Source organism: Anticarsia gemmatalis, chromosome 23 (genome assembly GCF_050436995.1).
Source record: "Anticarsia gemmatalis isolate Benzon Research Colony breed Stoneville strain chromosome 23, ilAntGemm2 primary, whole genome shotgun sequence".
Classification (NCBI taxonomy): domain Eukaryota; kingdom Metazoa; phylum Arthropoda; class Insecta; order Lepidoptera; family Erebidae; genus Anticarsia; species Anticarsia gemmatalis.
In genome coordinates, this window is record NC_134767.1 from 8300249 (window position 1) to 8327318 (window position 27070).

General features: G+C 34.1%; 2 protein-coding genes and 9 non-coding genes across 13 annotated transcripts in view; 6 read left to right on the forward strand and 5 right to left on the reverse strand.

Annotated features, from left to right (window-relative positions):
• Positions 1 to 3854, reverse strand: part of LOC142983253 (facilitated trehalose transporter Tret1-like) — a 63614-nt gene extending 59760 nt beyond the window's left edge. The window contains exon 1 of the mRNA XM_076130170.1: positions 3534 to 3854. The gene's annotated coding sequence lies outside the window, so the exon portion shown is untranslated. The remainder of the gene's footprint in view (positions 1 to 3533) is intronic.
• A 357-nt stretch (positions 3855 to 4211) lies between these two features.
• On the reverse strand, positions 4212 to 4283 carry TRNAG-UCC (transfer RNA glycine (anticodon UCC)). The gene has a single exon. It is a non-coding gene; the product is annotated as a tRNA-Gly (tRNA).
• Positions 4284 to 5331: 1048 nt separating this feature from the next.
• Positions 5332 to 5403, forward strand: TRNAG-UCC (transfer RNA glycine (anticodon UCC)). Its single transcript has one exon. It is a non-coding gene; the product is annotated as a tRNA-Gly (tRNA).
• A 4411-nt stretch (positions 5404 to 9814) lies between these two features.
• TRNAG-UCC (transfer RNA glycine (anticodon UCC)) lies at positions 9815 to 9886 on the reverse strand. Its single transcript has one exon. It is a non-coding gene; the product is annotated as a tRNA-Gly (tRNA).
• Positions 9887 to 10623: 737 nt separating this feature from the next.
• Positions 10624 to 10695, forward strand: TRNAG-UCC (transfer RNA glycine (anticodon UCC)). The gene has a single exon. It is a non-coding gene; the product is annotated as a tRNA-Gly (tRNA).
• A 2359-nt stretch (positions 10696 to 13054) lies between these two features.
• Positions 13055 to 13126, forward strand: TRNAG-UCC (transfer RNA glycine (anticodon UCC)). Its single transcript has one exon. It is a non-coding gene; the product is annotated as a tRNA-Gly (tRNA).
• A 239-nt stretch (positions 13127 to 13365) lies between these two features.
• On the reverse strand, positions 13366 to 13437 carry TRNAG-UCC (transfer RNA glycine (anticodon UCC)). Its single transcript has one exon. It is a non-coding gene; the product is annotated as a tRNA-Gly (tRNA).
• Positions 13438 to 13628: 191 nt separating this feature from the next.
• TRNAG-UCC (transfer RNA glycine (anticodon UCC)) lies at positions 13629 to 13700 on the forward strand. Its single transcript has one exon. It is a non-coding gene; the product is annotated as a tRNA-Gly (tRNA).
• A 1853-nt stretch (positions 13701 to 15553) lies between these two features.
• On the forward strand, positions 15554 to 15625 carry TRNAV-UAC (transfer RNA valine (anticodon UAC)). Its single transcript has one exon. It is a non-coding gene; the product is annotated as a tRNA-Val (tRNA).
• A 1256-nt stretch (positions 15626 to 16881) lies between these two features.
• On the forward strand, positions 16882 to 16953 carry TRNAG-UCC (transfer RNA glycine (anticodon UCC)). The gene has a single exon. It is a non-coding gene; the product is annotated as a tRNA-Gly (tRNA).
• A 3035-nt stretch (positions 16954 to 19988) lies between these two features.
• LOC142983163 (facilitated trehalose transporter Tret1-like) overlaps positions 19989 to 27070 on the reverse strand; it is a 129301-nt gene continuing 122219 nt past the window's right edge. For all 3 annotated transcript variants that reach the window (XM_076130038.1, XM_076130039.1, XM_076130040.1), the window contains one exon: positions 19989 to 23376. In XM_076130038.1, coding sequence (XP_075986153.1) covers positions 22345 to 23376 — 1032 coding nt within the window. In that variant the 3' untranslated portion in view covers positions 19989 to 22344. The remainder of the gene's footprint in view (positions 23377 to 27070) is intronic.

A 27070-nucleotide genomic window follows, 5' to 3' on the forward strand; every position in this document is an offset into this window, starting at 1 on the left:
GCAGTAAGAAAGTAGATATAGATAGCACAGTCACCAAGAACGCTATATAACTAGACAATATTTCCAAAAGAAAATAAAAGCCGATCTCGAAACTGTCGCCGGATCTCAAACTAGTGACTCAGAAAGTTTGAGTGCCGTCATCGTCTGTAGGTTGGCAAGTTTCCTCGTAAATCACTGACAACTTGGAGTTTTTGCTATAGAATCAATAGCTATGAATAAATAAGAGTAAGAATGTTGAAAACAAGGACAATTTCGTATAGAAAAAAAGATTTTGCTGATATTAGTTTTAGAGATGAATAAAGGCTTGGTACAATATGAGGAGCTCGTGGCTTAGTTTACAACAGCCGCACGGATCGATCTCTGAGGTTAAGCTACGCTTGCCGAGGTTGTTCCGTGGATGGGTGACCATCTTATACATATCGAGTTCCTCCGTGTTTCGGAAGGCACGTTAAATTGTGGGTCCCGGCTGTCATTTTCGAAGATCTTTGACAGTCGTTAACAGTAGTCAGAAGCTTGAAAGTCTGACAACCAGTCTTACCGAAGGGTATCGTGTTAATACCCAAGTAACTGGGTTGTGGAGGTCAGATAGGCAGTCGCTCCATGTAAAACACTGGTATCCAGCTGCATCCGGTGAGACTGGAAGCCGACTCCAACATAGTTTGGAACAAAGGCTAAGCGAATATAATATAATATGCTAGTTCAGTTCTGATTTAACCCAGGTCGGGTTTAATGTAGCATTTTATTGTATTTATATAATCTGAAAAAGAGCCCATATTTTTTTGTTCAGAATCTATTTCTCTTTATACATACTTGAATCTGTAATCTAGTGTTCACAGCTGGTATTAATTATACTATCTATTTTTAAGGCACAATTAACTTAACCTTTAAAATCATACACAAAATTCTTCGTAAAATACTGTCTAATGGGAAAAATCGTACGTAAATTCGTTCACTAATCTTAAAAAAATAGCGAACACCACCTGATGGGGAACTTAATTTTATATTATACTACGACGATATTTAATATGTGTACAGACAACATGACAAGTTATACGTCTAAAAACAAAAGGAACATCTTAAAACTATCCTAGTTTTCTCCCTCCAAAGGACAACAATACGAAACACAAATTTCTAAAATATGGCGACATTTAAAACTTAATAACAGTTTCACATAAACATACAGAAGATGTTATAAGCAGCTTATCTGCCCACAAAGCCAGTAATCGTAGCATCTAGTAGGGTAATAAGGTATTATGGTGCTCGTAAACTGCTCCAATAAAGAATCCTACTAATCCTTTTGGTATATAAAACCATATCATTTGTTACAGTTGGAAAGGATCCAAGTAAAGGAAGGAATTTTGCATTTGTTTTCAAGCCGGAGTTTTTTAGCTTGATGTATTTTAGAAGGGAAAATTTTGCCCAGCAGTGGCAGCTTTTTTTTTTATTTCAATTAAATTGTTTAACACTTTTATCAAGGGTATGCGACAAAGCCTCAAATATGGTGCAACCGTAGTGGACTCAAGGTCTTACCCTTCTCACGTTTGGGAGGACACCCTTGCCCAGCAGTGGGACACCTACGGATTGATAAAAAATAGTTTTGGACAGACTGTCACCTAGCCCTGAAATTGAAAACTGCAATAACTTGGTATTATAGTAAGGAAACCAACACCATTAAAACAACATTTGCATCTGTAGGGACACTCCTGTACATGGATACGATTAGGCAAATAGAATACAGACAATTCAAGAACCTAGTCAAAACACCAAGCAAAATTAAATGCATACTCCCGTTTCATATAAAATAAATCATGACGTTGGAATCCCAGAAATTATTACAATCCCGAAATGCCTGGAAGCCGCAGCGAATTTAGTAACAAGTAAATTGAAGGAAAAGGAAAGTAATATACTTCCCCCAACGAATTAGGGGACAAATAGGGGTAGAACAGAGAGAGAGGTGTACAAACGTGTTGTAATATGAAAAAGACAATGGTTGTTTTTAAATTAAATCTATACTAATATTATAAAGCTGAAGAGTTTGTTTGTTTGTTTGAACGCGCTAATCTCAGGAACTACTGGACCGATTTGAAAAGTTCTTTCAGTGTTAGATAGCCCAATTATCGAGGAAGGTTATAGGTTATATATCGCTACGACCAATAGGAGCAGAGTACCAGTAAAACATGTTACAAATGTGACGCAAGCGAAGTTGCGCGGGTCAGCTAGTTAAATATAAATTTTGGAAGAAAATATATGTCGACGTCGAAGAATCTTCTCACAGCAACTTAAATGTCCACACCATGTAAGAGAAATAAATGAACATCTGGAGTATGTCGGTTTTTTGTAGAATATGATGTATACTTAATATTAAAGTTGCGAGAGCTTGGATGGATGCTAGTTACTTAATCACGGCAAAACTACTGAAAGGATTTTGATGTAATTTCTACACATTTTCATAAGCTGGATAGGAAAATAGATATAGGATATTATTAGCAAAGATATGTTTTGACAACGACGATTTCACAGGCAAAAAGAAGGTGCTAATATCTTATATATAAAATTCTCATGTCACAATGTTAGTTACCATACTCCTCCGAAACGGCTTGACCGATTCTCATGAAATTTTGTGAGCATATTAAGAAGGGTCTGAGAATCGGCGAACTTCTATTTTTCATACCCATTATCTTCTTAAGATAAGATTTCATACCCCTAAGTGCCACTCCTCTTTTTTATTTATGCACAACAACAATTAAATACAAATTTAACACTGTAACTTCCAGGGACCAAATCTAGGGGAAGGAAATCACAAGCAATGTAATTATTTTTCAGTTTACCGTGGAATGGTGCAGAGATAAAATTGAAATAGGTGTATTGAATAAGAGGTAGACAATAAAATATTAGAAATTTTACAATAGTGAGAGAAACATTGATAAAGAATACGAATAAGACCTTCATACTCAAATGCTCTTATTTCGCGTTCAGTCAGGTATAAAACATTGTCGTGGCATAGCGATTTGTACATACATAATATACTTAATCTGAACATTTCTATATACATACAGACAGATAAAAATTCAATCTTAGCTATATTTAAAGTAAGAAAGCAATCTTTAAACCAAGTCTTAAGCTTTACGCTGGATTTGAAAATAGTGTTCTGAACATTAATATTATACAGACACATAAAATGGCAAACTTAGCTATTTTAAAAGCAAAATGTCAGTCCTTAAACCAAGTCTTAAGCTTTACGCTGATATAATTTTGACACTTAGTTAACCAAAACCTTATGAGAAAAAGATTAAAAAGAAAAATAAGACAACGCAGCTTTTATTGAAGATAGAAATAGGTTAAGATGTAAACGCTCTTATTTATTGCTACCGTAAATCAATGCGCAAAACACTAATATTTCATACTTAATAACTAAATTTTAGATAAATTAATGGACCTCAGACTAAGCCTATCGTGATTGAGGTCATGTACTGCCCAAGGTCTTTGAGACCCCACAATACTACAGCATACAATCAATAGTATCTTCAACTCACTTGTTCAACCCGTCATGATCCAAAAGGCATTCCAAAATTGACGTTATTACACGAACTTTATATGAAGCGAACAAAAAAGGAAGGGAGCATTTTGGAAAGAGGAATTTTTCGGCTCACACAACTATTCAAAACAGTTACCCCCGTATTTGGTTACTGCAATGCGTTTTTTGGGGAGAAACACTCGATTTTTTTATTTATTTGTTAGTATTATTTATAGGAGAAAATAAAAAGGTATATAGTGAAATAAATGAAATAATAAATTTGTTTTTTTTGGGTATTTTTTTTGGGGAGCGCGGCTCCACGCGTCTTTTCCGCGGCACCTCGCCGCTTCGACTGAGCTGAAAGCGCCCCCCGCTGGGGGGGAGGGGGGTAGTCCTCTATACTTATGTGTTTACATCTTAAATGGGGTGTGCACAGAGTAGGGAAGGAATCAGGTTGTACATTGGCCTGTACGAAAAGAGCAATCGTGTTTGAAGAATCTGAATCCATTAGGAATGCGCCTTTTGTTAGGTTCTTTCGTCCTATATGGTTTTCAGATTTCGAAAAAGCATATTTGGATGGAAAGTGTAAAGTTTTATAAACAATATAAGATTTTCTTTTAGGTATAAAATATGGACCTTAATAAAAATCAAATATATGTTAAATATTACAAAAAGTAAAAAATATAGTTTAAAAATCTGCGTTGGCCGAGAATCGAACTCGGATCAACTGCTTGGAAGGCAACTATGCTGACCATTACACCACCAACGCATGTGATTTTCAGGCTATAAAAGTAGTATCAAATGAAATCTTATTATTTGTTCATTGTTCTATTCCAGTTGTTTAAATATTGACTATATTTGTTGATACAGATTTGACTAGTCTTATGGCACGGTGAAAAGATTACCAAACCTATAAAAAGTAACAATAATCTAAATTCAATTCATACAACACCGTTTTTAAGTTTTTATATTCCATGTTGGCGCCTAGTATTCGCGCGCCAAAATGTAATATTTCTACGACTTTTTGCACTCTAGCGTAAAATTATTCACTTCCAATGGGGATTGAATAAGTATAATTTTGGTATAATTAAATCATTTTCGGATTTTTTGCAGTTAAGTCTCTGTCGCTCCGGATGAGCGACATCTCTGCCTACATATTCGGGTATAACAACTCTTATGTTATAAACATAATTTTATGTAAATATTTCGGCTTAAAAGAACATATTTTCTTTAAGACCCACTTCAATCTTGTTATACAAACCCAATCGTCTGTAAAATAAGTTGCTTACATTATGTTTCACAGATCCAACTCAGACATAGCGTATGAAACTACAAAATTGTTCACATGAGTTAAAACTAAATGAGTGGAAAATCATTGTTTTAACGAAGTTTGAGTTTTCTACGGTAATTTAACAATAACTTAGTCATAGTAGATAGTTGCTGTTGATATTTTAGAGATTCTATTTACAAGTTAAACATTTTTTGGCTTTATTTAGCAATTTTTTGAGGCCTTTAATTTTGATTAGATTATATTATAAGTATTGAATTTGAAAATAAGTACTAAAATGTATGTTATTCCAAACTATAATTTAATTTCTAATGTGTTTATTTTAAGCCGTAGCTATCCCACTGCTGGGCAAGGGTCTAGTGTAAATTATAGTAATAATATTTAGTAAGTATATCTATTAGGTTATTCAAGAACCTGTTTTTGCCCGCAATGCCATTTGAAAATAGTAATCTACTAGAATTAACCTAAGCCATCTGTTCAAACAAACTAAGTTAAAATCACAAGTACTTTATTGAAACTGAAATCACATGCGTTGGTGGTGTAATGGTCAGCATAGTTGCCTTCCAAGCAGTTGATCCGAGTTCGATTCTCGGCCAACGCAGATTTTTTTCACAAATTCTAATTTTTGTGTTAAGTTCAACTTATTTCTTTTCACTTTTGTTTAAAATGACAGCGGTTATTTGTGGTTTTGATAAGAGATTGAATATTTTTGCTTGAATTTCCTAGTTTTATATGAAAACTTTTTAAAGGGTTAATTTCAGATTGGTGACTTCTAAATGGCACAATTGCTAATTACTACTGGTTGTATAAATTATCCCCTCGATAAAATAATACCCACTATGTATACATATAAGTCCAGTATTACAGAAATATTTAAAACAAAATATCTCTGTTCTGTCTCTGCTCTGTGCGGGTAGGCCTTAGTTTTAGTATAAGTATAAAATATAAAGTGTCGCGGATGTTATTATTGTGGACGACTCGCAGCGGCCGCCGTGTTAACACTGCTGCCTTTATTATTTTACTTATTATTTCGTGTGTTTTTATTATTATAACGCCTGTTATAGCTGAAGGTGTAGACAGAGGTGTATAATACGCAGCGATTTTTTGGAACGAATAATGTTGGCGCTATGTAATTAGGAACAAGCCTGTTAGCACCGGAAATTTATCGAAATCAAGCTGCTTTAATGTACTTTAAAAACATTTGTAATCCAAGTTGTCTTTTGCCGGCCCGGGAATTGGACTGAAATATGTTTTAAATCAAAGTACTTATTAACCAGCTGACTAACATGTTTACGTGTAATTTTATACAGGAGTAGATTTTTTTAAAGAAATCTATTTATGACTCCGATTTTTCTTGTATGTCTACTGTTAACTTTACCAGGGTCTAGCAGTTAAGCCGCAGAAGTGTAAAGACAAACTGACAGATTTTAACATTTAAGTTATACTAGCTTACCCGCACAGCTTCGCTTGCGTCACATAAGAGAGAATGGGTAAAACAAACAAACTACAATTTTATTATATTACTAGCTGACCCGCGCAACTTCGCTTGCGTCACCTAAGAGAAATTTTCCCCGTTTTTGTAACATTTTTCATTGCTACTCCGCTCCTTATGGCCGTAGCGTGATGTTATATAGCCTATAGCCTTCCTCGATAAATGGGCTATCTGACACTGAAAGAATTTTTCAAATCGGACCAGTAGTTCCTGAGATTAGCGCGTTCAAACAAACAAACAAACAAACAATCAAACAAACAAACAAACTCTTCAGCTTTATTATATTAGTATAGATAAATATAAATATATCAATATTTTTTTATTTCTACAGACACACTTTCAGGCTATTTTCTACCATATTCTTCATCATATTGCTATAAAAATATGATCTAAACACCCCGTACCATACCTCATCGTGACGTCATATTACAGCAGGGGTAGGACTGGTAAGGGATGATTTAATGGCACAAAGATGATATCAGCACATGACTTCCGCTCCTAGCTAATGACATACTCGTTTGTACTATCAACAGATAAACCGACATAAAAGACTTTATATATAATAATATATACATACTAGTGGACTCGCGCGGCTCCGCTCGCGTATTAGCGAGAAAAAGTAGGGGTTGATTTTATAAAAACACGTGTTTATTTCTTCATAATTGCAAACCCAAACATAGTTAAAATTTTCTAATAAAGCTAAATAAATACATATTATTATATTATATAATACAAGGTACTATAGGTTAACTTTGATAAGTAGTGATTTTCTTAAAAATTTATTACACTATCGATGATTTATATGCGTATTTTTATACATATAATATACTAGTCTCCCGCCATGGCTTTCCCCAGATGACACCAAGTTATATTTGACAAATTATACGGGTACTACTTATTAGTGAAAGCTGCATGAAAATCCGTTCAGTCATTTTCGAGTTTATCATGCAAGCAGTCGCCTAAAAGCAGAATATACATACTTACTATTGGTCGGTTAAAGAACTTAGTATCAAAATTTAATTTGCTACGTCAATAAGTGTTCGTTAGCTTAAAATATTTCACAGGAATTCAACGCCAGCCAAAAAAAACAACAAAACACAAAAATCTGTTCCAAGTTTGTTAAAATTTGAATGGCAAAGTAGTAATTAAAGAGTAATTGATAGGCAGCCTTATTTCTTAATCCGTTGTGACGGATAAATTAAAAGAGCAAGATTAAAGAATGCCCAAAGTGTATTCACTCGAAATTAATCTATTTGGTAATTATAACATTTACTGGAGTTGCGGCTATGAAATACGCGAGGATTATTTTCCCAGAGATTTTTAAAGAAAAATTTGGTTGCGGGTATTATACTTCACATTCCTGACTACTTTTGTAAATTATTATCAAGTAATAAATCTCTAGTCTCTGCCTACCCCTATGTGAAGAAGGCGTGATTTTATGTATGTACAATATGTACATAAATTATTATGTAATAAGTTATGAGTTTATAAATAAAATCTGCTTAAACTTTTAATATGCCATTTGCAAATCATGAATCATAACCAAAATTGACAACATTTTTTTTTTAAAGCAATGATATCACAGACTGACAAACTGTTGTCATTCACTAGGGTTCTAACAAACGCGAAAAAAATATAGGGTGATTTTTAAGACGAATATTTTTTAGTAGATATTGAAATACTTTAGAAAATCTTCAGGACAAATACACCTAGTATGCGTAAATCTTTCATTTATGAACGTGTCTAAATTATTTATTTTAATACAAACAAAATAAATTTTATAAGAATCGCTTATTTCGCAGCTATACACTGAAGGAAACTCAAGTTCCGACGCGATTAAAACCGAAATGAATTATTTTGATCTTCAGTTATTTTTTGAACAAACGGATTTATGCCTTACAATCAAAACAGATTTCATAATTTACACAAATGGGATTAAGTAACGTTTTAGCAGCAATATTTAAAACTCTAAAGCATATTATTATATGCTTATCTTTCACGAGGAAACCACTGAACGGACTTAGGGAGAGTAGAATATGGAGATATAATTGGGGTCTTGAGTTAAATATACGTACATAAAACTCTATTTTAAACGGAACCGAGTAGGTTAGTTAGTGTTTTATGTGTCTTCAAAATTATCATTTTCATCAACATAATAATACCTATAATAAAACACAATGAAACTGAAAACAATGTAGGTGAAATATTATTATAGTATCATGCTTTTAGACATGATTATCATTTAAGACTATCAATTAATTATGCTACAAAGTGACCTAGTTTAACACAAAATTAAATATTCTTTACAATTTTTTCTAAAAGTACATAATATATTATGTTTATGCTTAGTTTATAATTACTTGTTAGAAACTAGATGTAATGGCAAAACATTGTTTTCGATGGTGTATGAAACCTGCCAAGCCGCATTTGGCCAATAGCCAGCGTTGTGGTTGAGGCCCTATCCCTTTACTACTGCGAAACTAGTGTTCTAGAATATTAATGTTTATTTCTATTACCCCTATCGATATGTTATTCATAATAAAAGGTTTTATGTTTTTAAAACAGAACATAAAACTCATCTCAAGACATAGAGTGATTGAAAACGTCCAATTAATAAGTCCCTATTAAAATGCGCTATGTTCCCAATTTTAGATTTGTTTTTATTTATAAGTTTTATAAAGATTTCGCTTTTTATGAATATGTTTTTTAAGTAAGTGATTTTATTCTGGTTTATATAAATGCCTAGTAGATAAACTGTACAATTTACAGATCCAAAACGAAAAGAGATGATGCAGTTAACAACATTTCAAAACCTGCAAAAATCCAAACCAATATCTTCTTATAAATACTTACTATTTTTATTTTTTGGCTCAACAATGTTGAAATATTGAAGTATCCACATCCTTTTAAATAAAAGTAAATATTCTCAGATTTAAATTCTATTCTAACTGCATAGTATAATAACATCTTTTCTTTCCATTCCGGGCAAATTTCCAGAATCATTTAAAAGAAATAGCCGTGGAATGTTGGCTGACCCAGGTGAGGCCAAAACTACTGTAGTGTTGCCACTGCCAAAAGCTTAAGAATGTTGCCAACTTAAAATAATTTAGGTATTTTAATAGTGTACAAAAGTAGTGATAGCCGAGTGGTTTAAGTTGACACCTCTCACGCAAGTGGTTGCAGTTTCGAATCCGAGGCAACACACCAATTACTTTTCGAAGTTATGTATGTATTAGAAATAATTATCATTAGCTCCAACGGTGAAGGAAAACATTGTGAGAAAACCTTGCATGCCTAAAATTTATTTAATACATTTATTGAGGGCATGCAAAGTCCCCTACCCGCACTTTTCCAGCGTGGTGAACTCAAGACCTAACCCCTCCCTCTTGTTTGGAAGGAGGACCTTGCCCTGCAGTGGGATAGTAATGGGTTATATAAAAATAAGTAGCGCACAAATTTGTACGGTATTTACGAACGAATGTAAAGAAATTTATAAAAGGTAAAGAGGGGTATAAAAATATGCGTTGGCCGAGAATCGAACTCGGATCAACTGCTAGGAAGGCAACTATGCTGACCATTACACCACCAACGCATGTGATAGAGGCTTTGAAACAGTACTTTACAAATACGTTTATGTCTTCTAACCTTAGTTTCATTATTCGTTATATTAATGGAATTCTTTTGTTATTAAACAATAGAGATTAATTGATTATGAAACTTTTGGTTTAACAAATCAACAGAAAACTAAATGCCATACTTGACATTAAACTTTAAAATGCTATAATATGTTTGTACTTGTACCATTTTTCAATAAAGATGGTATGTAATTTTTTTTATTGTACTTTTAGAGTTCCGTACCCAAAGGGTAAAACGGGGCCCATTTACTAAGCCTCAGCTGTCTGTCTATCTCTCTTCAGGCTGTATCTCATAAACCGTGATAGCTAGAAAGGAAAAATATAAAAAAATTATGGTTTTCTGTTAAAAAAGAATGAACTGGGGTACAATGGTGGTGTTTCTTCGTATATTTTCTTAGGGAACCCTTCGTGCGCGAATCTGACTCGCATCTGGACGGTTTTTTTAACACAATGCTCATCATCACAAATCTATCCCATGGTGTGAAAATGTCGTACAGTTTCCCTGAAGTATTTCATACAAGAAATAGTACCCTGAAAACAGACCGTATTTAACACGTTACATAGATAGAGATACATAAACGAACAGTCATTAAGTTTGATTGTTCCATAAAACAATACATTGTAATTATCTAACCAAATGGTTTTCGTGACTGAAATTATTTTGCATACATTTGTTTGAAAGGTTCTATCAGATGCGTTGGTGGTGTAATGGTCAGCATAGTTGCCTTCCAAGCAGTTGATCCGAGTTCGATTCTCGGCCAACGCATATTTTTACAGACTTTTTTATTTTATGGGTTATTTTTGCTTAGCAAGCTTAGGTAAGTACTATAAGAATTATTGGAACATAGCTTGACAGCTGAGACTAATTGCAACTTTTTCCTTGAGGTTTCGAACAAAAATCACCGTAAGTAAAATTAAATAGGTAAAATAATAAACTATCCGGATTCTTATCTTAACAACTACCTAGGTATTTCTTTAATTATTAACAACTGACGAATTTAACTTCATTGTAAGTTTTTTTTCCGATCACCCATAAGGTCTATATTATACCTATACATAGGTTGTCAAGCAATGTTTACCTCTCCGACCTTTGTGACCGCTATAATAGTTGATCTTACTGATAATTAGTTATTGAAAACGTATAGATCCATTTTACGCTCACCCATCTATATATTGGTTGGATCGAGGGATGCTTACCTCTCTGACCTTAGTGATTGTCATAATAATTGACTTTACTGAAGGTTATTTATTGAAAATGTGTACGTATATCTGAAATAGTAGATAGTTTAGTAAAGTTGGAGTAGATTAGTGTTACGATGTCACCAAATGAGTTGTGTTACACACATAGTGACGTAATAACTTTGTACACACAATACAGAGTGTTTCATTACGGCGGTAAATATATTTGTTGATAATTTTAGCCTTAGTTTAGATTTCTAAATCGGGATAAATATTATTGGATTCTTCCAATTACTTTCATAGAAATTTTCTTGAATAGTTTTCCGTATACAGAAAATGTATGCCTTTCTCACATAGAGATGGATAGAGACCAAAGAACGTCCTTTGCTACGATCTTTACGAACTTCTTCTGCTTTATTGATATAGATACGTTATTTTGACTTACAGGACCTTAAGGTGGGTCTACACTAGAGGAGCCGAACATGAGACAAGCACGACCCGAGTCCAATTTTATTTTAGAAGTACGCTCGTCCGACATTTATATCTCACACAACACATATTTGTATCGTGTGCTGGTTCATACACAACTTCTCTAGCATAAACCCACCTTAACAAAGTCGCTTTTGTACCTAAAACTCTCATTTCTACATCAATTACAATCAAGGTATCAATCAAATCAGCCGCAAGCGCTGGCTGTCTGCCAACAAGGTTGCAAGGTTGACACAGTTGTAGCCAGCATTTGATGGCAAACTGGAATTTGTTACCTTGAAAGAAACTAGCTGCTGAAAAATTACGTAAAAGTAGATTGTGCTAATGTAGATGTTGTTTAATGATAAAGATAAAAAACATACAAAACATAGCTCCTATTTGAGTAAAAATGAAGGCAGGGGAGAAAAAAATAAACACACATTTTGTCATTAAGAATATAAGTCACATGTAATAGGGGGCGAGCCTTTTGCCATGTACCGATCACATCATCAAACTTAAAACTGACTAGTCTTAAAGATACAGATTTGTTTAATACATTTATTGAGGGCATGCAAAGTCCCCAACCCGCACTTGGCCAGCGTGGTGGACTAAGCCTAACCCTTCCCCTCATTACGGGAGGAGACCCTTGCCCAGCAGTGGGACAGTAATGGGTTACATTTATTTATTAGTCTTAGAGAAGAAAACGCTTTGACCAACCCAGGAATCAAACCTCGTGATCAGTAATCGTGTACACTACCGTCCAGACCAAAGAGGCAGGCGTGATGTAAATAACTACATAGAAAAGTAAATGATTATACAACTGCGGTATTCTCAACACCCTGTATAGCTCAATATCTCAAGTAAACATGTCTACAGCGTTTGTTATTTGACTTTCAGTACGTCCTTAACGAATTGACGACTTGTACTATGTCTGATTGTAACTAATATTATGTCATGTGTAGCTTTACTAAGGCCATACATACGTATATATTAGGGCTGTTGCGGATACGTGCATCTTCATTCGCAAACGTGGATATTTAGAATAAAACCTCCGTATCGGCACCCGCGGATTTATAAAAATGTTCTTTAAAATTGATATAAATTATTTATTGTTTATATACTATTAATTTGAAACTTACGAAAGATTGTGAGTATGGTTGGATGTATGTTTGTTACTGAATCACTAAAAACACTGGACGGATTTTAATAAAATTTGGTATACTGATACCTGGATTAACACACATGATACTTTTTGCGAAGTAACTAAGTATTCCTAAAAACTGAAGGAGTAATCCTTTATATCTCTATGAAAGAACTGAGGAACTATAGGTACCTGAAAAGTTTATAATTCTTATGCTTGCTTCCATTTAGTTAACTGTAATTAAAGAGTATTGTTTGAAAACAATAGCATCTTATTAGAGCAAAGAAGTCAAATAAATTTTATGATTTGTTTGTCTATTTGGAAGGCTCTATCACATGCGTTGGTGGTGTAATGGTCAGCATAGTTGCCTTCCAAGCAGTTGATCCGAGTTCGATTCTCGGCCAACGCATATTTTTATTGGCAGTTTGTAGATTTTATACCAAATTGTTACCTCTTTTTTACTACTTTAAGTAAAGTCAAAGAAGATTACAAGTATGTACTAGATGTAAAATACCTCGGCAAAAATATGATTCCTCTTTTGCAAGACGTTTTTTTTTTAATTCTGTAACCTTTTAACAACTTGTTTAAAAGATTTTCATAATAAAATCTTTACAATCTCAAAAAAATCTTAAGATTACAGTAAAAATATGCGTTGGCCGAGAATCGAACTCGGATCAACTGCTTGGAAGGCAACTATGCTGACCATTACACCACCAACGCATGTGATAGAACCTTCCAAACAAAAGAACGTAAAACTATTTTCAGTAACAAAAACTATTATTGCAAGTTTATTTTATTTAGCGATAAGTAATAAAAGGTGTAGAAAATCATAACACAATTACGATAAGTACTTGTAAAGAAATATATGAAAATGTGTTTTCAGAATAAATATTTGGAAGGCTGTATCACATGCGTTGGTGGTGTAATGGTCAGCATAGTTGCCTTCCAAGCAGTTGATCCGAGTTCGATTCTCGGCCAACGCATATTTTTACAAACTCTCATTGTTTTTTTTTTTTAGAAATCATTACTAGTATCTAATTGCTAAAAAAAATTGTTAATTCTGCTAGTTACTTTTAAAATCGATGCTTTCTATTTAAAGGTGGTACGTTGCACGATTTTCCCAACGAAATATCGAAAATTAATAATATGTCAAAAAAATATTTTCATACAATTTTCATTAGTTGCCTAATTGTCAATATCAACAGACAATCAGCCTTTAATTATTATATGAAATAATACTACATATTCTTAAAAAAAATTGCATCAAAAATGTATTAACATGATTTAATATTTTAAACCCTTTGAAAATCTCCTTTGAGAATGGTATAAACCATTTCAATGCAAGCACAGACAGCCTGAGATTCTAGGAATTCAGATCAAAGCACACCGTCCCTTAGGAAAGCGCATTTCTCAGTAGCATCTCGTATTTACAAATACGTACCTATCTCTATGAATCTAGATCAGTATCTAATTTAAATATGTAAGAGTTACTTTATGTCCGTTGCACAATTATATGCATGCATGCAAACAGGCACGCATGAACGTACGCATGGACGCGCGCAAGTACGCACGCATGCAGATACGCATGTGTGCAGGTATGTATACAAAAGCATACACTAAGATTCTAAGGGCTTGTATTTTCAGAAGGATAAGTTAATTCAAGGTATAATTTCAACATTTTTGAGTGATTATCTTCACTTGGTAGTAAAAAAACGTTGATAGATTGCTGAAATAAACATGTGTAAGGTTGGTCCATATTATTGTATATTATTTAGCACGTTTCAATTTATAAATAAACTAACATATATGCAAACTTACGTGCTGTAAACTCAACTTTCTTTGATTGATCTATTCGGTACACAGCGGATGACCACGATGTCTCGAAATCGATTCCCGGGTCGGGCCAAGTTCTACGGTTTTTTTCTAATTTACATTAAAATATTGTTCAATAGAATAGGCGAGCTAATTGCTAAATACCGGATATAATATATAATTATATATTAAACACATTAATTAAAGCCAGTGAAAGCCAGGCTATAAACTACTGCCAGTTAAATATAAAATGCAAACACATTTGCATTTTCCATTCAAAATATGAAATAGTTATCGCTACGGTCTATCTGGGATCTAGTTTGTTTGTATTGCTCTCTCGCTCTAACTTGTGTTGGCATGTATCTATCTGTCTCGTGTATCGTGTGGCGGTATTATATCGATTGACTGGATGAGGTGTAACGAGGTTAGTTTGTCGAAGATTGGTCTGAAGATAAGTCCAGAGATATTATATTATTATGTACGTATTTAATTCAATTTTACTAAATTAGGACAAGATTTTTGCACCTTTCGACTCTCTTCAACAAGATCCTATCTTCAACAGGATGTGTCATACTGTTCGTCGATTTTTGTAGCTATCTCTGTGATTCTAGAGTGTCATGATTTACAGTCGGTATTTTCAAGTATCGAGGATTTCGTGGCATAGTTAACGACAGCCGAGGTTGTTCTGTGGAAGGCTGACCGTCTTATACATATCGAGTTCCTCCGTGTTTTGGAAAGCACGTGAAATTGTAATTTTCGAAGATCTTTGACAGACGTTAACATTAGTCAAAAGCTTGAAAGTCTGACAACCAGTTTTACCGTAGGGTATCGTGTTATATATATCCCAGGTATCTGGGTTTGTTGTTAGTTAGCTGTCGATAGTCGATATTGGTAGAGCACTAATGAACCTAAATTCGGAGGTAAGCGTAACGATAATTATAACCACGACGAATGCTACGATTTTCTTAAACAGCTGCGTAAATAAAATATTTCATGGTGCTTAGATTGGAAGGCTCTATCACATGCGTTGGTGGTGTAATGGTCAGCATAGTTGCCTTACTAGCAGTTGATCCGAGTTCGATTCTCGGCCTACGCATATTTTTACATTATTTTTTGTGAACTAATGGATCAGATTTGCGTTTTTATTCCCGTGACGTATAAAAATAAAATGGACATTCTGTTCGAAGGGCAGTTTTCCATCAATAACTTTTAAAACTTTTAAACCTTTGCTTTGCATGTTTAGAATTGTCTGGTATTCACCCATTATACAACGTATGATATTTCACCGCAGATTGCACTGACCGTGTTACCTGTGCCGAAACATCAAGCAAATCAAGATTAAATGCATTTTTACGCTAATTCTCGTATAATTTTTGATAATAGACCACATTATTCGAAAAAAAAACAACTATTTCAGCAGGTTTTTGCTAGATCATTAGTGAAAACTCACAAAATTATTCCTCTAAAAACATGAAAAATTTTCATCTAATTAAATAAAATGTTATTAAAAGATTTCATCTCATGTGAGGTTGTAAGCTAATAGTGCATATAGCCAGCAGCGCAACGCTTTCCACTCGTTACCGGGAAATGCAGGCTACGTGTCTATACAGTTATATAGTTATAGACACGTAGGTTTATAGTCAAGGGATTTGTAAAGAGAAAATGTAGGAAAAATATTATAAGTTGGAGAATTTCTTTAGTAAGAACTTTTTTGTACGGATGTGTAGAAACAGTTTCTTAGATGTTTTTTTTTGTACCAGATTAAGTTAGAGATACCAGTAGCTCGATTCTCTTCTACTATCGACTACCGACAACCGACCTGTCATCGAGAAATTTTGTATGAAAATCTGATCAGCGCCTCTGACGGGCGTCGTAGGAAATATTTTGGCAGTACATTCTAAATGTCAAAAATTCGATAGCTAGCTGGTTGTCGGTATTCGATAGTGGTAGAGAATCGGGGTACAGTAGCGCGATTCTATATAGTCGGTACTTTCGAGTATCGAAAGTTTGACCCTTAAAATGTACTGCCAAAAAAGTTTCTACCAAGCAATTTTTTTCGATAGCTTGCCGGTTGTCGAAATCCGATAGTAGTAGAGAATTTATATTATAAGGAAATTTTATATTCAAACGCCTTATTCTTACATAATCATAACAATTGTAGTATGTAGTAACTGAAATAATTTTTATTATACAGAAATCAATGCTTTGATTTCTATCTCATTCACTCTCAATAGGTATATAAAAGAGAGACAACAATACAATCAAACTCGCAGATAAATGTAAACTTACAGCTGTTTCTCATTAATAGAAGCAGGTGAGTTTTATGTGTAAATTTGGAAGGCTCTATCACATGCGTTGGTGGTGTAATGGTCAGCATAGTTGCCTTCCAAGCAGTTGATCCGAGTTCGATTCTCGGCCAACGCATATTTTTTAATCAAGTTTTCATTGTCCATATGCTTACGATACCTACATAGCTTTGTAAAGCCTTCGCATTCCTTCAAGAAATGCTTAAATAACTATCAGTTACTTATGTTTAACTTTTTGTTTTTTTTGTTGTTTTTGTGACTGTTCAGACATATTATGACAATTTATTGATAACATACTTAACTTCAGCTTAAGTATACCTAATATTAAATAATTATTACACATTTTTTCACCATTGTTAACGCAAAAATTTACATATCATGAGTATTTTGGCGTGTACAGGTTTAATCATTTTTTATTAATCCGATTAACTTCGGATAGTCATCTGACTGGTGTATGTTTTATACCCTAGACCACTCATTAGTTTTGTACACTAGACCTCTAGCATGTGTGTTCGTGGTTTAAATAACTACGCTATCATTGCTTTATACAACTTTACGATACAAAATAAAGTTCATTGAACAACTGAAACACTCAATGCCACTTGAGTTAGGATTATCGTTGAAGTGTTTTAAGTACGTTTAAATACATTTATTTTGGTCATAAGTGATCCATTATGAGTTGTTCGATAATTTATTGCTTTATATTTTGGGTTCCTTGGAACTTCACGGCCTGTGAGGCGCAGTGGTTAAGGTGGTCGCAACGCCACTATCATTGCGTTGGGAGGTCTTGGATTCGATTCCCACACGGGACAATTATTTTTGCGATCCACAATTAATTGTTTCGGGTCTGGCTGTACTTAGTGTCCGTTGTCTGTATTTTTGTAAAAGTCCCCGCCACACAAGAGCAATTCTTGTGTCGGAGTTTATACGACAGGTAATCTACAAAAGGAATATAAGCTGCATGCAATCTTTAACAAAACTGTAAGTATTGCGGGTGGTTAGTGTCACAAAAAGCCATTGACTTAGTTAATAATAGTCGCATATAATTTAAGATACTGACAGCATCGACAATCGTTATTTACTATTCGAATCACTATGAAGAGAAAACGAAGCATTTGTATTAAAACTAAACTAATTTCAACCAAAATAACATCATAGATTTCCTTATAATTAAACTTTACAGTTTACAAAACAAGGCGCTTAAGCTTCTCCAATATTTTATATACATATTAAACTTTTAATTAACGTTAAAACCTCGGCTCAACAATTAACAGGAGTATCAATTAGCAATATTAAGAGTCGAGGATATACATATTGCTATGAGCTTTATGTCAGGCGTTAATATTTTAAAGTGGTTCACTGTGGTGTGCGTTTTCATATAGTATTGTTTTCATTAAAATATTGAAGCGTTTATGTTTTTTGTTGTATATTTTATTTATGTAAAATCAATTAATTGGAATGCAATGATAAATATTTCATAATGATAGCATTTTAAAGAGGATTTTTTTAAGCGCGGGCTTGTAAGAGAGAAGATAATTAACATTTTTAAAAGATATTTTTTTTGGAAATTTGTCATAGCTGTTAAAACATACAAATATATGTATACAAATATGGTTGTGTACAAAAATAGCGAACTCTATTATTATAGTGCATAGTAGGCGGTAATCTGTCTGCTATATCTATCTTACTTTAAACATCGATTTATTTTTCTCTAGAAGATAGTTCATGTCAAGGCTCTCAACTAAGTCGTCGGTCTATAGTCTTAAAGGTACATACTCCTACAAAATTTTGAACATTTTTTTTAAACGGCTTTAAAAGGATGGTGTTCTCAATTTCACCGTATATTTTCTTGGCTACATTTCGCAAGTGAAGGTACAATCGTATTCAAAAAACCGAATATACTTTTATATAATCCTACCGTGCTTCCTTGATGGCCAAACCACATCATTCTCCATCATTATTCCTTCCCGCCTCATGAGTTACAATCACAGTCAATTTACTCTCACCATGGGACCTGTTCACGGCACCATGACACCGTAACGATTGAATTATAAAACACAATGGTGTTGACATTGTGACGTCACTTCCGGACTAATGTTTGATGATTCTATTTTGTTGGGCCAATTTTTTGGGCCTTTTTGTTACTGTACAGTTGAGTGGAAAATGTTTATTTTTCTTTGTGTGTATTTTTGTGTGATTTATTTTTCTTACATTGAATCAACGTCAAAATAAACTATAGGTATCTCGTGTTTGGATGAACTGGTCAAATATTGTAATAAACTTAAAAAGGGTCGGTCGGTAGTGTATCTGACTACTGTTCAGAAGGTATCGGGTTCGATTACCGGATCGAGCAAAGTGCATTTGATATTAATGTTGGAATATTATCAATAGTAGTCCGGAGTTTTAAAACTGGCTCGCCCCTTATTACATTGGCATATTTAGCTTTAAATTTCGTATGTATGTAAGAAAATCTGTAGAACTGAAATTGACAATTAATTGTGTTTCTTCGTGATTAATTTACTTAATCAATAATGTGCTACGCAGCGCCCTTCCACCAAAGGTCTAAGATTCGAATCCAAGCCACGTACTGCCTTGGACTGCTCCAAGATACGTGTCTAATAAAGTTAATTAATGTCGTTTGATTAATCATTGTCTATTAATTGAGTAAAACTCAACATCCGATATTTCTCAGTCGGCTCTTATGGAACTGTGAAATTCGTTATTTTGTGCAAAGCGGAACGTTATGTCCATTTATGGCGGCTTATTTGCTATGTAAAAATTTCTTTATGTGATGCCTATACGATACTTTTATCAGTTGTAGATTCACAGAAAATTTACCTACTTTAGTAATATTTTTACGCGAATGTGAAGTTAGTACTATATTATATACTCACAGTTCGTAGACTTTGTTGGACTTTATTATTATTTCTGTTATGAGGTATATAAATTAATCTTGATAAATATCCAATAACCCTGTTAACTGTGTTGTGGAGGTCCGATAGACAGTCGCTTCATGTAAAATACTGGTATACAGCTGCATCCAGTGAGATTTCCAGATCCAGAAGCCGACTCCAACATACTTGGAAGAAAAGCTAGTTTAATGATGATGTTATAAGGTAATGTGTAATTAAAATTAACACAAAAAAGAAGGGTCACAAAGTTTTTATTGAAACACTTAAATTCGAATCATGTTTTAAGTACAAATCGATAATTTCAAATAGCTTCCATTATGGCAACTTGCTACGATAATTATTACTACATAAATATATTATTTACAAACTTAATAATACTGTTTCTATATACATTCGGTTTAAAACATATATATTTGATATATAATAAAATGCAAGGCACCACGGTTTAGCACCAACGTTTCAAATATTGCAATTTATTTAAAATATTATTTTGAAATTATATTTTGTAAATACATTTTTCGGCGGTTTTCTATTTTTATTTGACAGATTTCGTGAAATTTTCACGGATTTTTATGAAACAAAATTTCAGTTTACGAAAATCTGAATTAGGGATAAATACATACTGAATTATTTTTAAAGGTTTCCAATAACAGCAATATAATTTGACAAACCGTCTCGTTTTTTCCTAATCTAACAAAATGCTGATAAAATTTGTTGTATTTTTTTTACATAACAGTAAAAATACTTAAATACAAACATACAAAAATTTGTATGTAACAACAAAAGCGTTCACAACACTACTTTTAAGGGTTTATTTCATAAAGTAATAAAGTACCTGTGTCGAATATGGCCAGCCGAAAAATTATGGTCATATACCATTATTAGGAAAACGAAATATTGTAACGCGATCATAGATTATCGCTAGTAATGCGTGTAAGGTCAATTTGGGTAACTTTGAATCATTTAGGTAACATTGACAGTGGGAATATGAACTAGTTTCGATTATTATTTCATACGAAACCAACACAATTGATAAAGGTTTATTTTAGTTCTGCAAACTTTTATCAATTGTGTTGGTTACATATGAAAAAAAATCGAAACTAGTTCAAATTCCCACTGTCAATGTTACCCAAATTATTCAAAGTTACCCAGGATGACTGTATCCGAACTACGTACATGTCAACCCTTCCAACGCTCTGCTAGTCGCCTAGTGTCGGTTAAAGAGAACCATGCAAAAGGTATGGAATAATGGTATATGGCCATATTTTTGGCCATATTTAACCCAGGTACCTTATTATAAATACATTTTATTAATGAGCACTCGCGCTCGACTGTACATGACATACCCGTACAAAACCATGTTTTAATGTATTGGTTGGTTTTAAATATACAATTATGAAACCTTAGACGTATTGAATGGTCATTTGATAGTGTTGACATTCAATAGTTTTTGGCAAAACGTCAAAATCGAAGTCCAAATAGTATTGTTTTTTGTTTTTTTTTACTGTCCTGTACAAAGTGGCGTCTGGTCTCTGCCTACCCGTATGGGAAGGAGGTGTGATTTTATGTTTGTATGTCATTTTTTATAGAGTTTTTACAGTCAAAATCAAAAGTATACATATATACATTGTCTCAATTTCAACAGCATTTCAAACAGTTATTCTAATAGCTACCGTTTATTAAATCCCAAAAATCTTACGATAAAAAAGGTAACATTGCAAATGTGACAATGTTTACATATTTTTGGATTTGACGTTTTGACAAATGCTAATAGAGAAAGACCAGCCACAAGTGAAAGTACACCAACAGTACTTGATGAAGAAGGAGGCCTAATCATCTGCAATGGATGAATACAAGATGTAAAAAAAATCTTATTTGTATATTTAAAACCAACCAATGGCTACCATGCTGAATCTCACAATACACCTACACTACTTTACTTCTTACTTAATAAAACATTCTTCATTCAATATGGCCGTTCTGACCATACAAAATACAGAATCAACTTGTACAAAAAAATGCTTAAAAAACAAACGATAATAATCTTAATTATTTACAATAAATATCACTAGTTTAAGATGCTACTCAGATCTCGATAGCATTGAAAATACTAAAGAAAGTTTATGAGAAATTGCATCGGGAAGCACATTTATATTTCATAGTAGACGTTGGTAGAAGTCGAAGAAATTTACCAAAGTTATTATGCAAATATCAGCAACCAAACAAACTGAAATTAAAATTACTGGCACTGTTAGTAAACAATCATTAAGATTTGTTCTGAAAAAATTTACTTGGTTACATTGGTCGCTGACTCGACTTCCCAACATCTAACTATTAGCACCGTAAAACAATCGATGCAATTTCCTCAAGTCTTGTGATGGACAGGAACTTTAGACTAAGGCACTGAAAGAAATACTAATTAATACTGGTAGAAGACCTACTACTTCTAGCCAAGCGCACACCATCGCAAAAGACCTGTTACACCGACTATAATTCCATTGCACATGACTAGCAAAACAGCGTCTTTCAACGAGACTACCGAATGCGCTCAACCGCAGTCTTCTTAATAAAACACCAAATAAAATACCCTTTAAAGACTATCGATTAATACATAAAGATTCTACATACTTAGGATCCATTTCGTCGATCTCCCTGCCTTTAGTTTCAGGTACAAACAGCACCACAAATAAGAGACATAGAACTGAGATGCCCGCGTACATCCAAAATAATCCGTAAAGACCTATATGGTCTTGGAAGTCAGCTGCCGTTTTTACATTAACAAACCCGCAAAGATGACTGAAGCTTGTGGCTAAAGCACTACCAGTGCTTCTATATTCTAGAGGGAATAACTCCCCGATAAGTAGTGAGGATATTGGACTGATACCAAGCGAAAACGCGATGGTAAATGTGAGGACGCAGAGTAGAGGAATCCAGTCGTAAGATCCAGGTTCTGACTGCATGATGTCTGTTGAATTTCTGAAGACATCTTCGTAGTATGCGTAGGAACCGAAGCCGGCGAGAGCGATGGACATCATTACTCCACTGATCATTAAGAGTGGGAGTCTTCCGACATTGTCGATCAACATTCCTGATAAGCAGGATGCTAGAAGCTGAGCTACACTTGTAGCTATCGCTCCTCCGTGAGGATTCATAGTTCTGAAAGTCTTCTTGAACAATTTCACTGCGTAAAAGTTGAACAGGTTCGCTCCAGTGAACCGTTGAAAGAACATCAATCCGCAAGTTATCAATACTGGTCTTGTCAACCTCTTCGAAAGCAAGGCTTTGAACTTGCTAGTATTACCTCCATTATACAACTTGCTAGCGTAAATATTCGTTCTGATTGTGGCCAATTCTTGTCTGATGTCAGCTTCTGGGCCTCGGAGCCATTGTAATGATTCTTCTGCTTCTTGCTCTCGGCCTCTTAAGAGGAGAGAAGAGGGAGTTTCTGGGATGAAGAAGAGAGCGAAGAACAGAAGGATCGGTGCGGCGGCGACCATCAGAGCAAGCTGGTACCAGTTGAGGTAGGCTCCTATGGAGAATGATATGAGAATGCCGATTTGACTCAGGATCTTTAGGACTGAGCTAAGGCAACCTCTGATTTCGGGAACTGCTATTTCAGTGACATATACCTGTGGACAAAGAAAAAGTAATTGAGTATGTTGTTGATTGACATTTTAGAAAGTTTCGGCTTAGTTTTGATATAGTGTCGAAGCAATGACAGTTTGAAAATTTTGGAAGTAATGTGTCAAATCGGTAATAACTTGCTTTTAATACAATTTGTAATACACTGCACATGTTAAAATCTAGAAAAAATGTTGCTTATAATTTTGTTAACAATTGACTGAGTAAATAAACAATAAATCGTACGTTTATTCATTGGAACGTTCCGCAAAAACTCTTATGTCTAATTTATTTTCACACATTGCACATACTTCCTCAGTGATGTGCACTTTTTAAATTACATTTAATCTTTTCTCTTATGAATTTTTGTAAAGGAAAATAGGTTGCCTTAGAAAAAAAAACAATATTTCTTTTGACTATTGTCCAACGACTTAGTAGCGAGCCTAGTATGAGATGTTCCTGGCTGGCGAAGATTTACAAAATTCAAAATTTAGAATAACAGTGACCCGCCGGTTTTTGCAGATGGCATGTTTGACAGAGCAACTTTCTTAGATTTATACAGAAAAATAATGGTTGATTAAAAAGATAAGTCTTGCTTGCCCAAGCTCCATTCTAAGTTGTCAGACTATAGTGATTGAATGTTCACACTATTCTCTTTATGGCGTAAAATAATGTGTAATTAATGGTATTTTAGATGAAAATTATTGTAATAATGTGCGTAAGAATGTTTAAGCTTGTTAGTTCCACCACTATGGTCAAACACCGGACAAATTTCAACAAATCATTAAGTAGATCAGTTAATTATGGTCTAATTGCTATAAAATATTTATTATGGGATAAATCTTTTGTAATTCAAAAGTTGCCGCGATCGTTTTAGTGCCATACTGAGTGGAAAATGAGCCATGAAGGGAAACTACTTTATACATTGAAGTTAACCTGAATTGACTTAAAGAAACGTGAGACGCCCATAGCCACTTGCGCTCTAATACTATTGATCCTCAGCTAAAGACTCAGAATAACACATAGGCTAATTTTTATCCCGGACTTCCCGAGAGATCGGGATTTGCACGGAAATGGTTTCCACGCGGACGAAGTCGCGGACGACCTTTAATAATAATACTATAATCTATACTAATCTATACTAATATTATAAAGCTGAAGAGTTTGTTTGTTTGTTTGTTTATTTGAACGCGCTAATCTCAGGAACTACTGATCCGATTTGAAAAATTCTTTCAGTGTTAGATAGTCCATTTATCGAGGAAGGCTATAGGCTATATAACATCACGCTACGGCCATTAGGAGCGGAGTAGCAACGGAAAAAGTTACAAAAACGGGGAAAATTATGACCCGTTCTCTCTTATGTGACGCAAGCAAAGTTGCGCGGGTCAGCTAGTATTATATAGCTGAAGAGTTAGTTTGTTTGTTTGAACGCGCTAATCTCAGGAACTACTGGTTCGATTTGAAAAATTCTTTCAGTGTTAGATATCCCATTTATCGAGGAAGGCTATAGGCTTTATACCATCACGCTTCGACCAATAGGAGCAGATTACCAGTAAAATATGTTACAAAAACGGGGAATTTTTTCACCCATTCTCTCTTACGTGACGCAAGCGAAGTTGCACGGGTCAGCTAGTGATATATGTAAATTAGTAACATGCTAGCGAACATTGTGTGTGTTATAATAACTGTTTTAAAAGCTTAACACTACAAGTTAAACAGTTAAATATAAATTCTTTGTCATATTAATTTTTAACTATTATTTATGGCCTCATTAGCATTATTACTATGTTTAAATAAGTTTACCTTAATGTAGTTGAATACGTTTATAGTTTTATAACTGTTGTTTTATTGATCTATTAATTTTATTATGATAATGTTTGTGTGGTCAGCAATAGTGCATACGATTACTGATCAGGAAGTCTTGGATTTGATTCCCGTATCGGGCTAATAGTTATTAAATTATATTGATCACACAGCCGATTCTTGGACATCGCTTGGTTTTTACGCCACTGTCATTTTTTTATTTATTTATGTATGATTCCACGCTTGTTACCAACATCTAATATATAAAATTCTCGCGTCACAGTTTTCGTTCCCGTACTCCTCCGAAACGGCTTGACCGATTCTCATGAAACTTTTTGAGCATATTGAGTAGGTCTAAGAATCGGCGAACATCTATTTTTCATGTCCCTAATTGACACTTTTTTTTATGGCAAAACAACGTTTGCCGGGTCAGCTAGTAAATTATAAAATACTTAGATACTTGTATACTCATATCAGATTTTCTCACTCACAAAGCCATGACACAAATAACTATACCCTTTAGTTATTAGTATTTACATCATAAATTCCCTATTGTTCTATGAATAGTTAAGACATTAACAATTTTAGTGTTCATTTGACACTTGGAAATGACTTGCTTGATCACTATATGGTAATTTAAAGTCTCTTTGCGTCTGTCTTTCTGTTCGTTATAAAGTCAAAATGTACTGAATGGATTTTAACGCGGATTTTACTAATAGATAGAGTCTTCTTCTTATCGTATGGTTAGTGACCAACCTAGTGTCAATGTTATTCAAGCCGGTCGAAAGGTTTGTCCCAGTTTAATAAATAGGCACAAACAATAAATTATATTATATTATTAACAAATTGTACACTAATCTACCTCAGAAATAGCTCTTAAAAATCGCTCACCGTTCGGCAAACGATATGCGATCACTCTATAGATGGGTGAACACATAGTAGTATTTGTCATAATGGTCCCGGTTGTTATCAATTAAGATAACAGTCGTTAAGCCATGTCAAAGGCTTTTCGGGCGGCTTGAACGACTTAGACGCTAGGTTGATCACTATTTAAAAACTAAACACTAACTATACTATAGATTAAAAGAGACTTCTTTTTTACAATTGACAATTACCAGCCCCCTCAAATGTCTAAAATACGAGGAGTGAAACTACGAATGCGTAATAGTAATATTAAATACTAGAAATTATTGTCAAAGATGACAATCACAAACCACATAGTTTTATTACTAAGAAACTCACAGAAAGTGGCCACTTTCAAGACACTGTTTATTGCTAAACTTTTACTTGTATACAAGAGAACGTGTCGCTGCATTGAAATAGGAAACTGATGGCTTTGAGGAAGTACACGTGTGTATTTATTGCTTATGGGGTTCGATTTCCGAGTCTGATATGTTGTTTTACTTGCTAAATGTCAAAATAGTAAAGTCTTTATTATAGAGGACTTATGCCCAGTTTCTTTCGTTGAGCGGCAGTTTATCTATTGAAACTGTCATGTGAGCTGAAACACTATTAAATAGATAAACTACCTCTAAATATACCTTAGAAACCAGATGGCAGACACAAAGAAAAAATAATTGCAGAAAATCGTACTACTAAAATGGAAAGAAAATTACAACTCCCGCACTAAGAATTGCTCTTGTGTCGCGGGGACTCTAACAATCGGACACTAAGTACAACCTGACCCAAAAGAACTATTTCCGGATCGCACAAATATTTGTTCCGTATGGGAATCGAACCTGCGACCTCTCGACGCAAGCGGCGTGGCAACCTTAACCACTGCGCCACGGAGGCCATAAAATTTCTTCTCAAAATTACTCACACGCTTTTAGTTTTCAAATCTTTCACTTCACATACATGCGAGCATCATAAAATTGTTAACAATAGATTATTTTACAT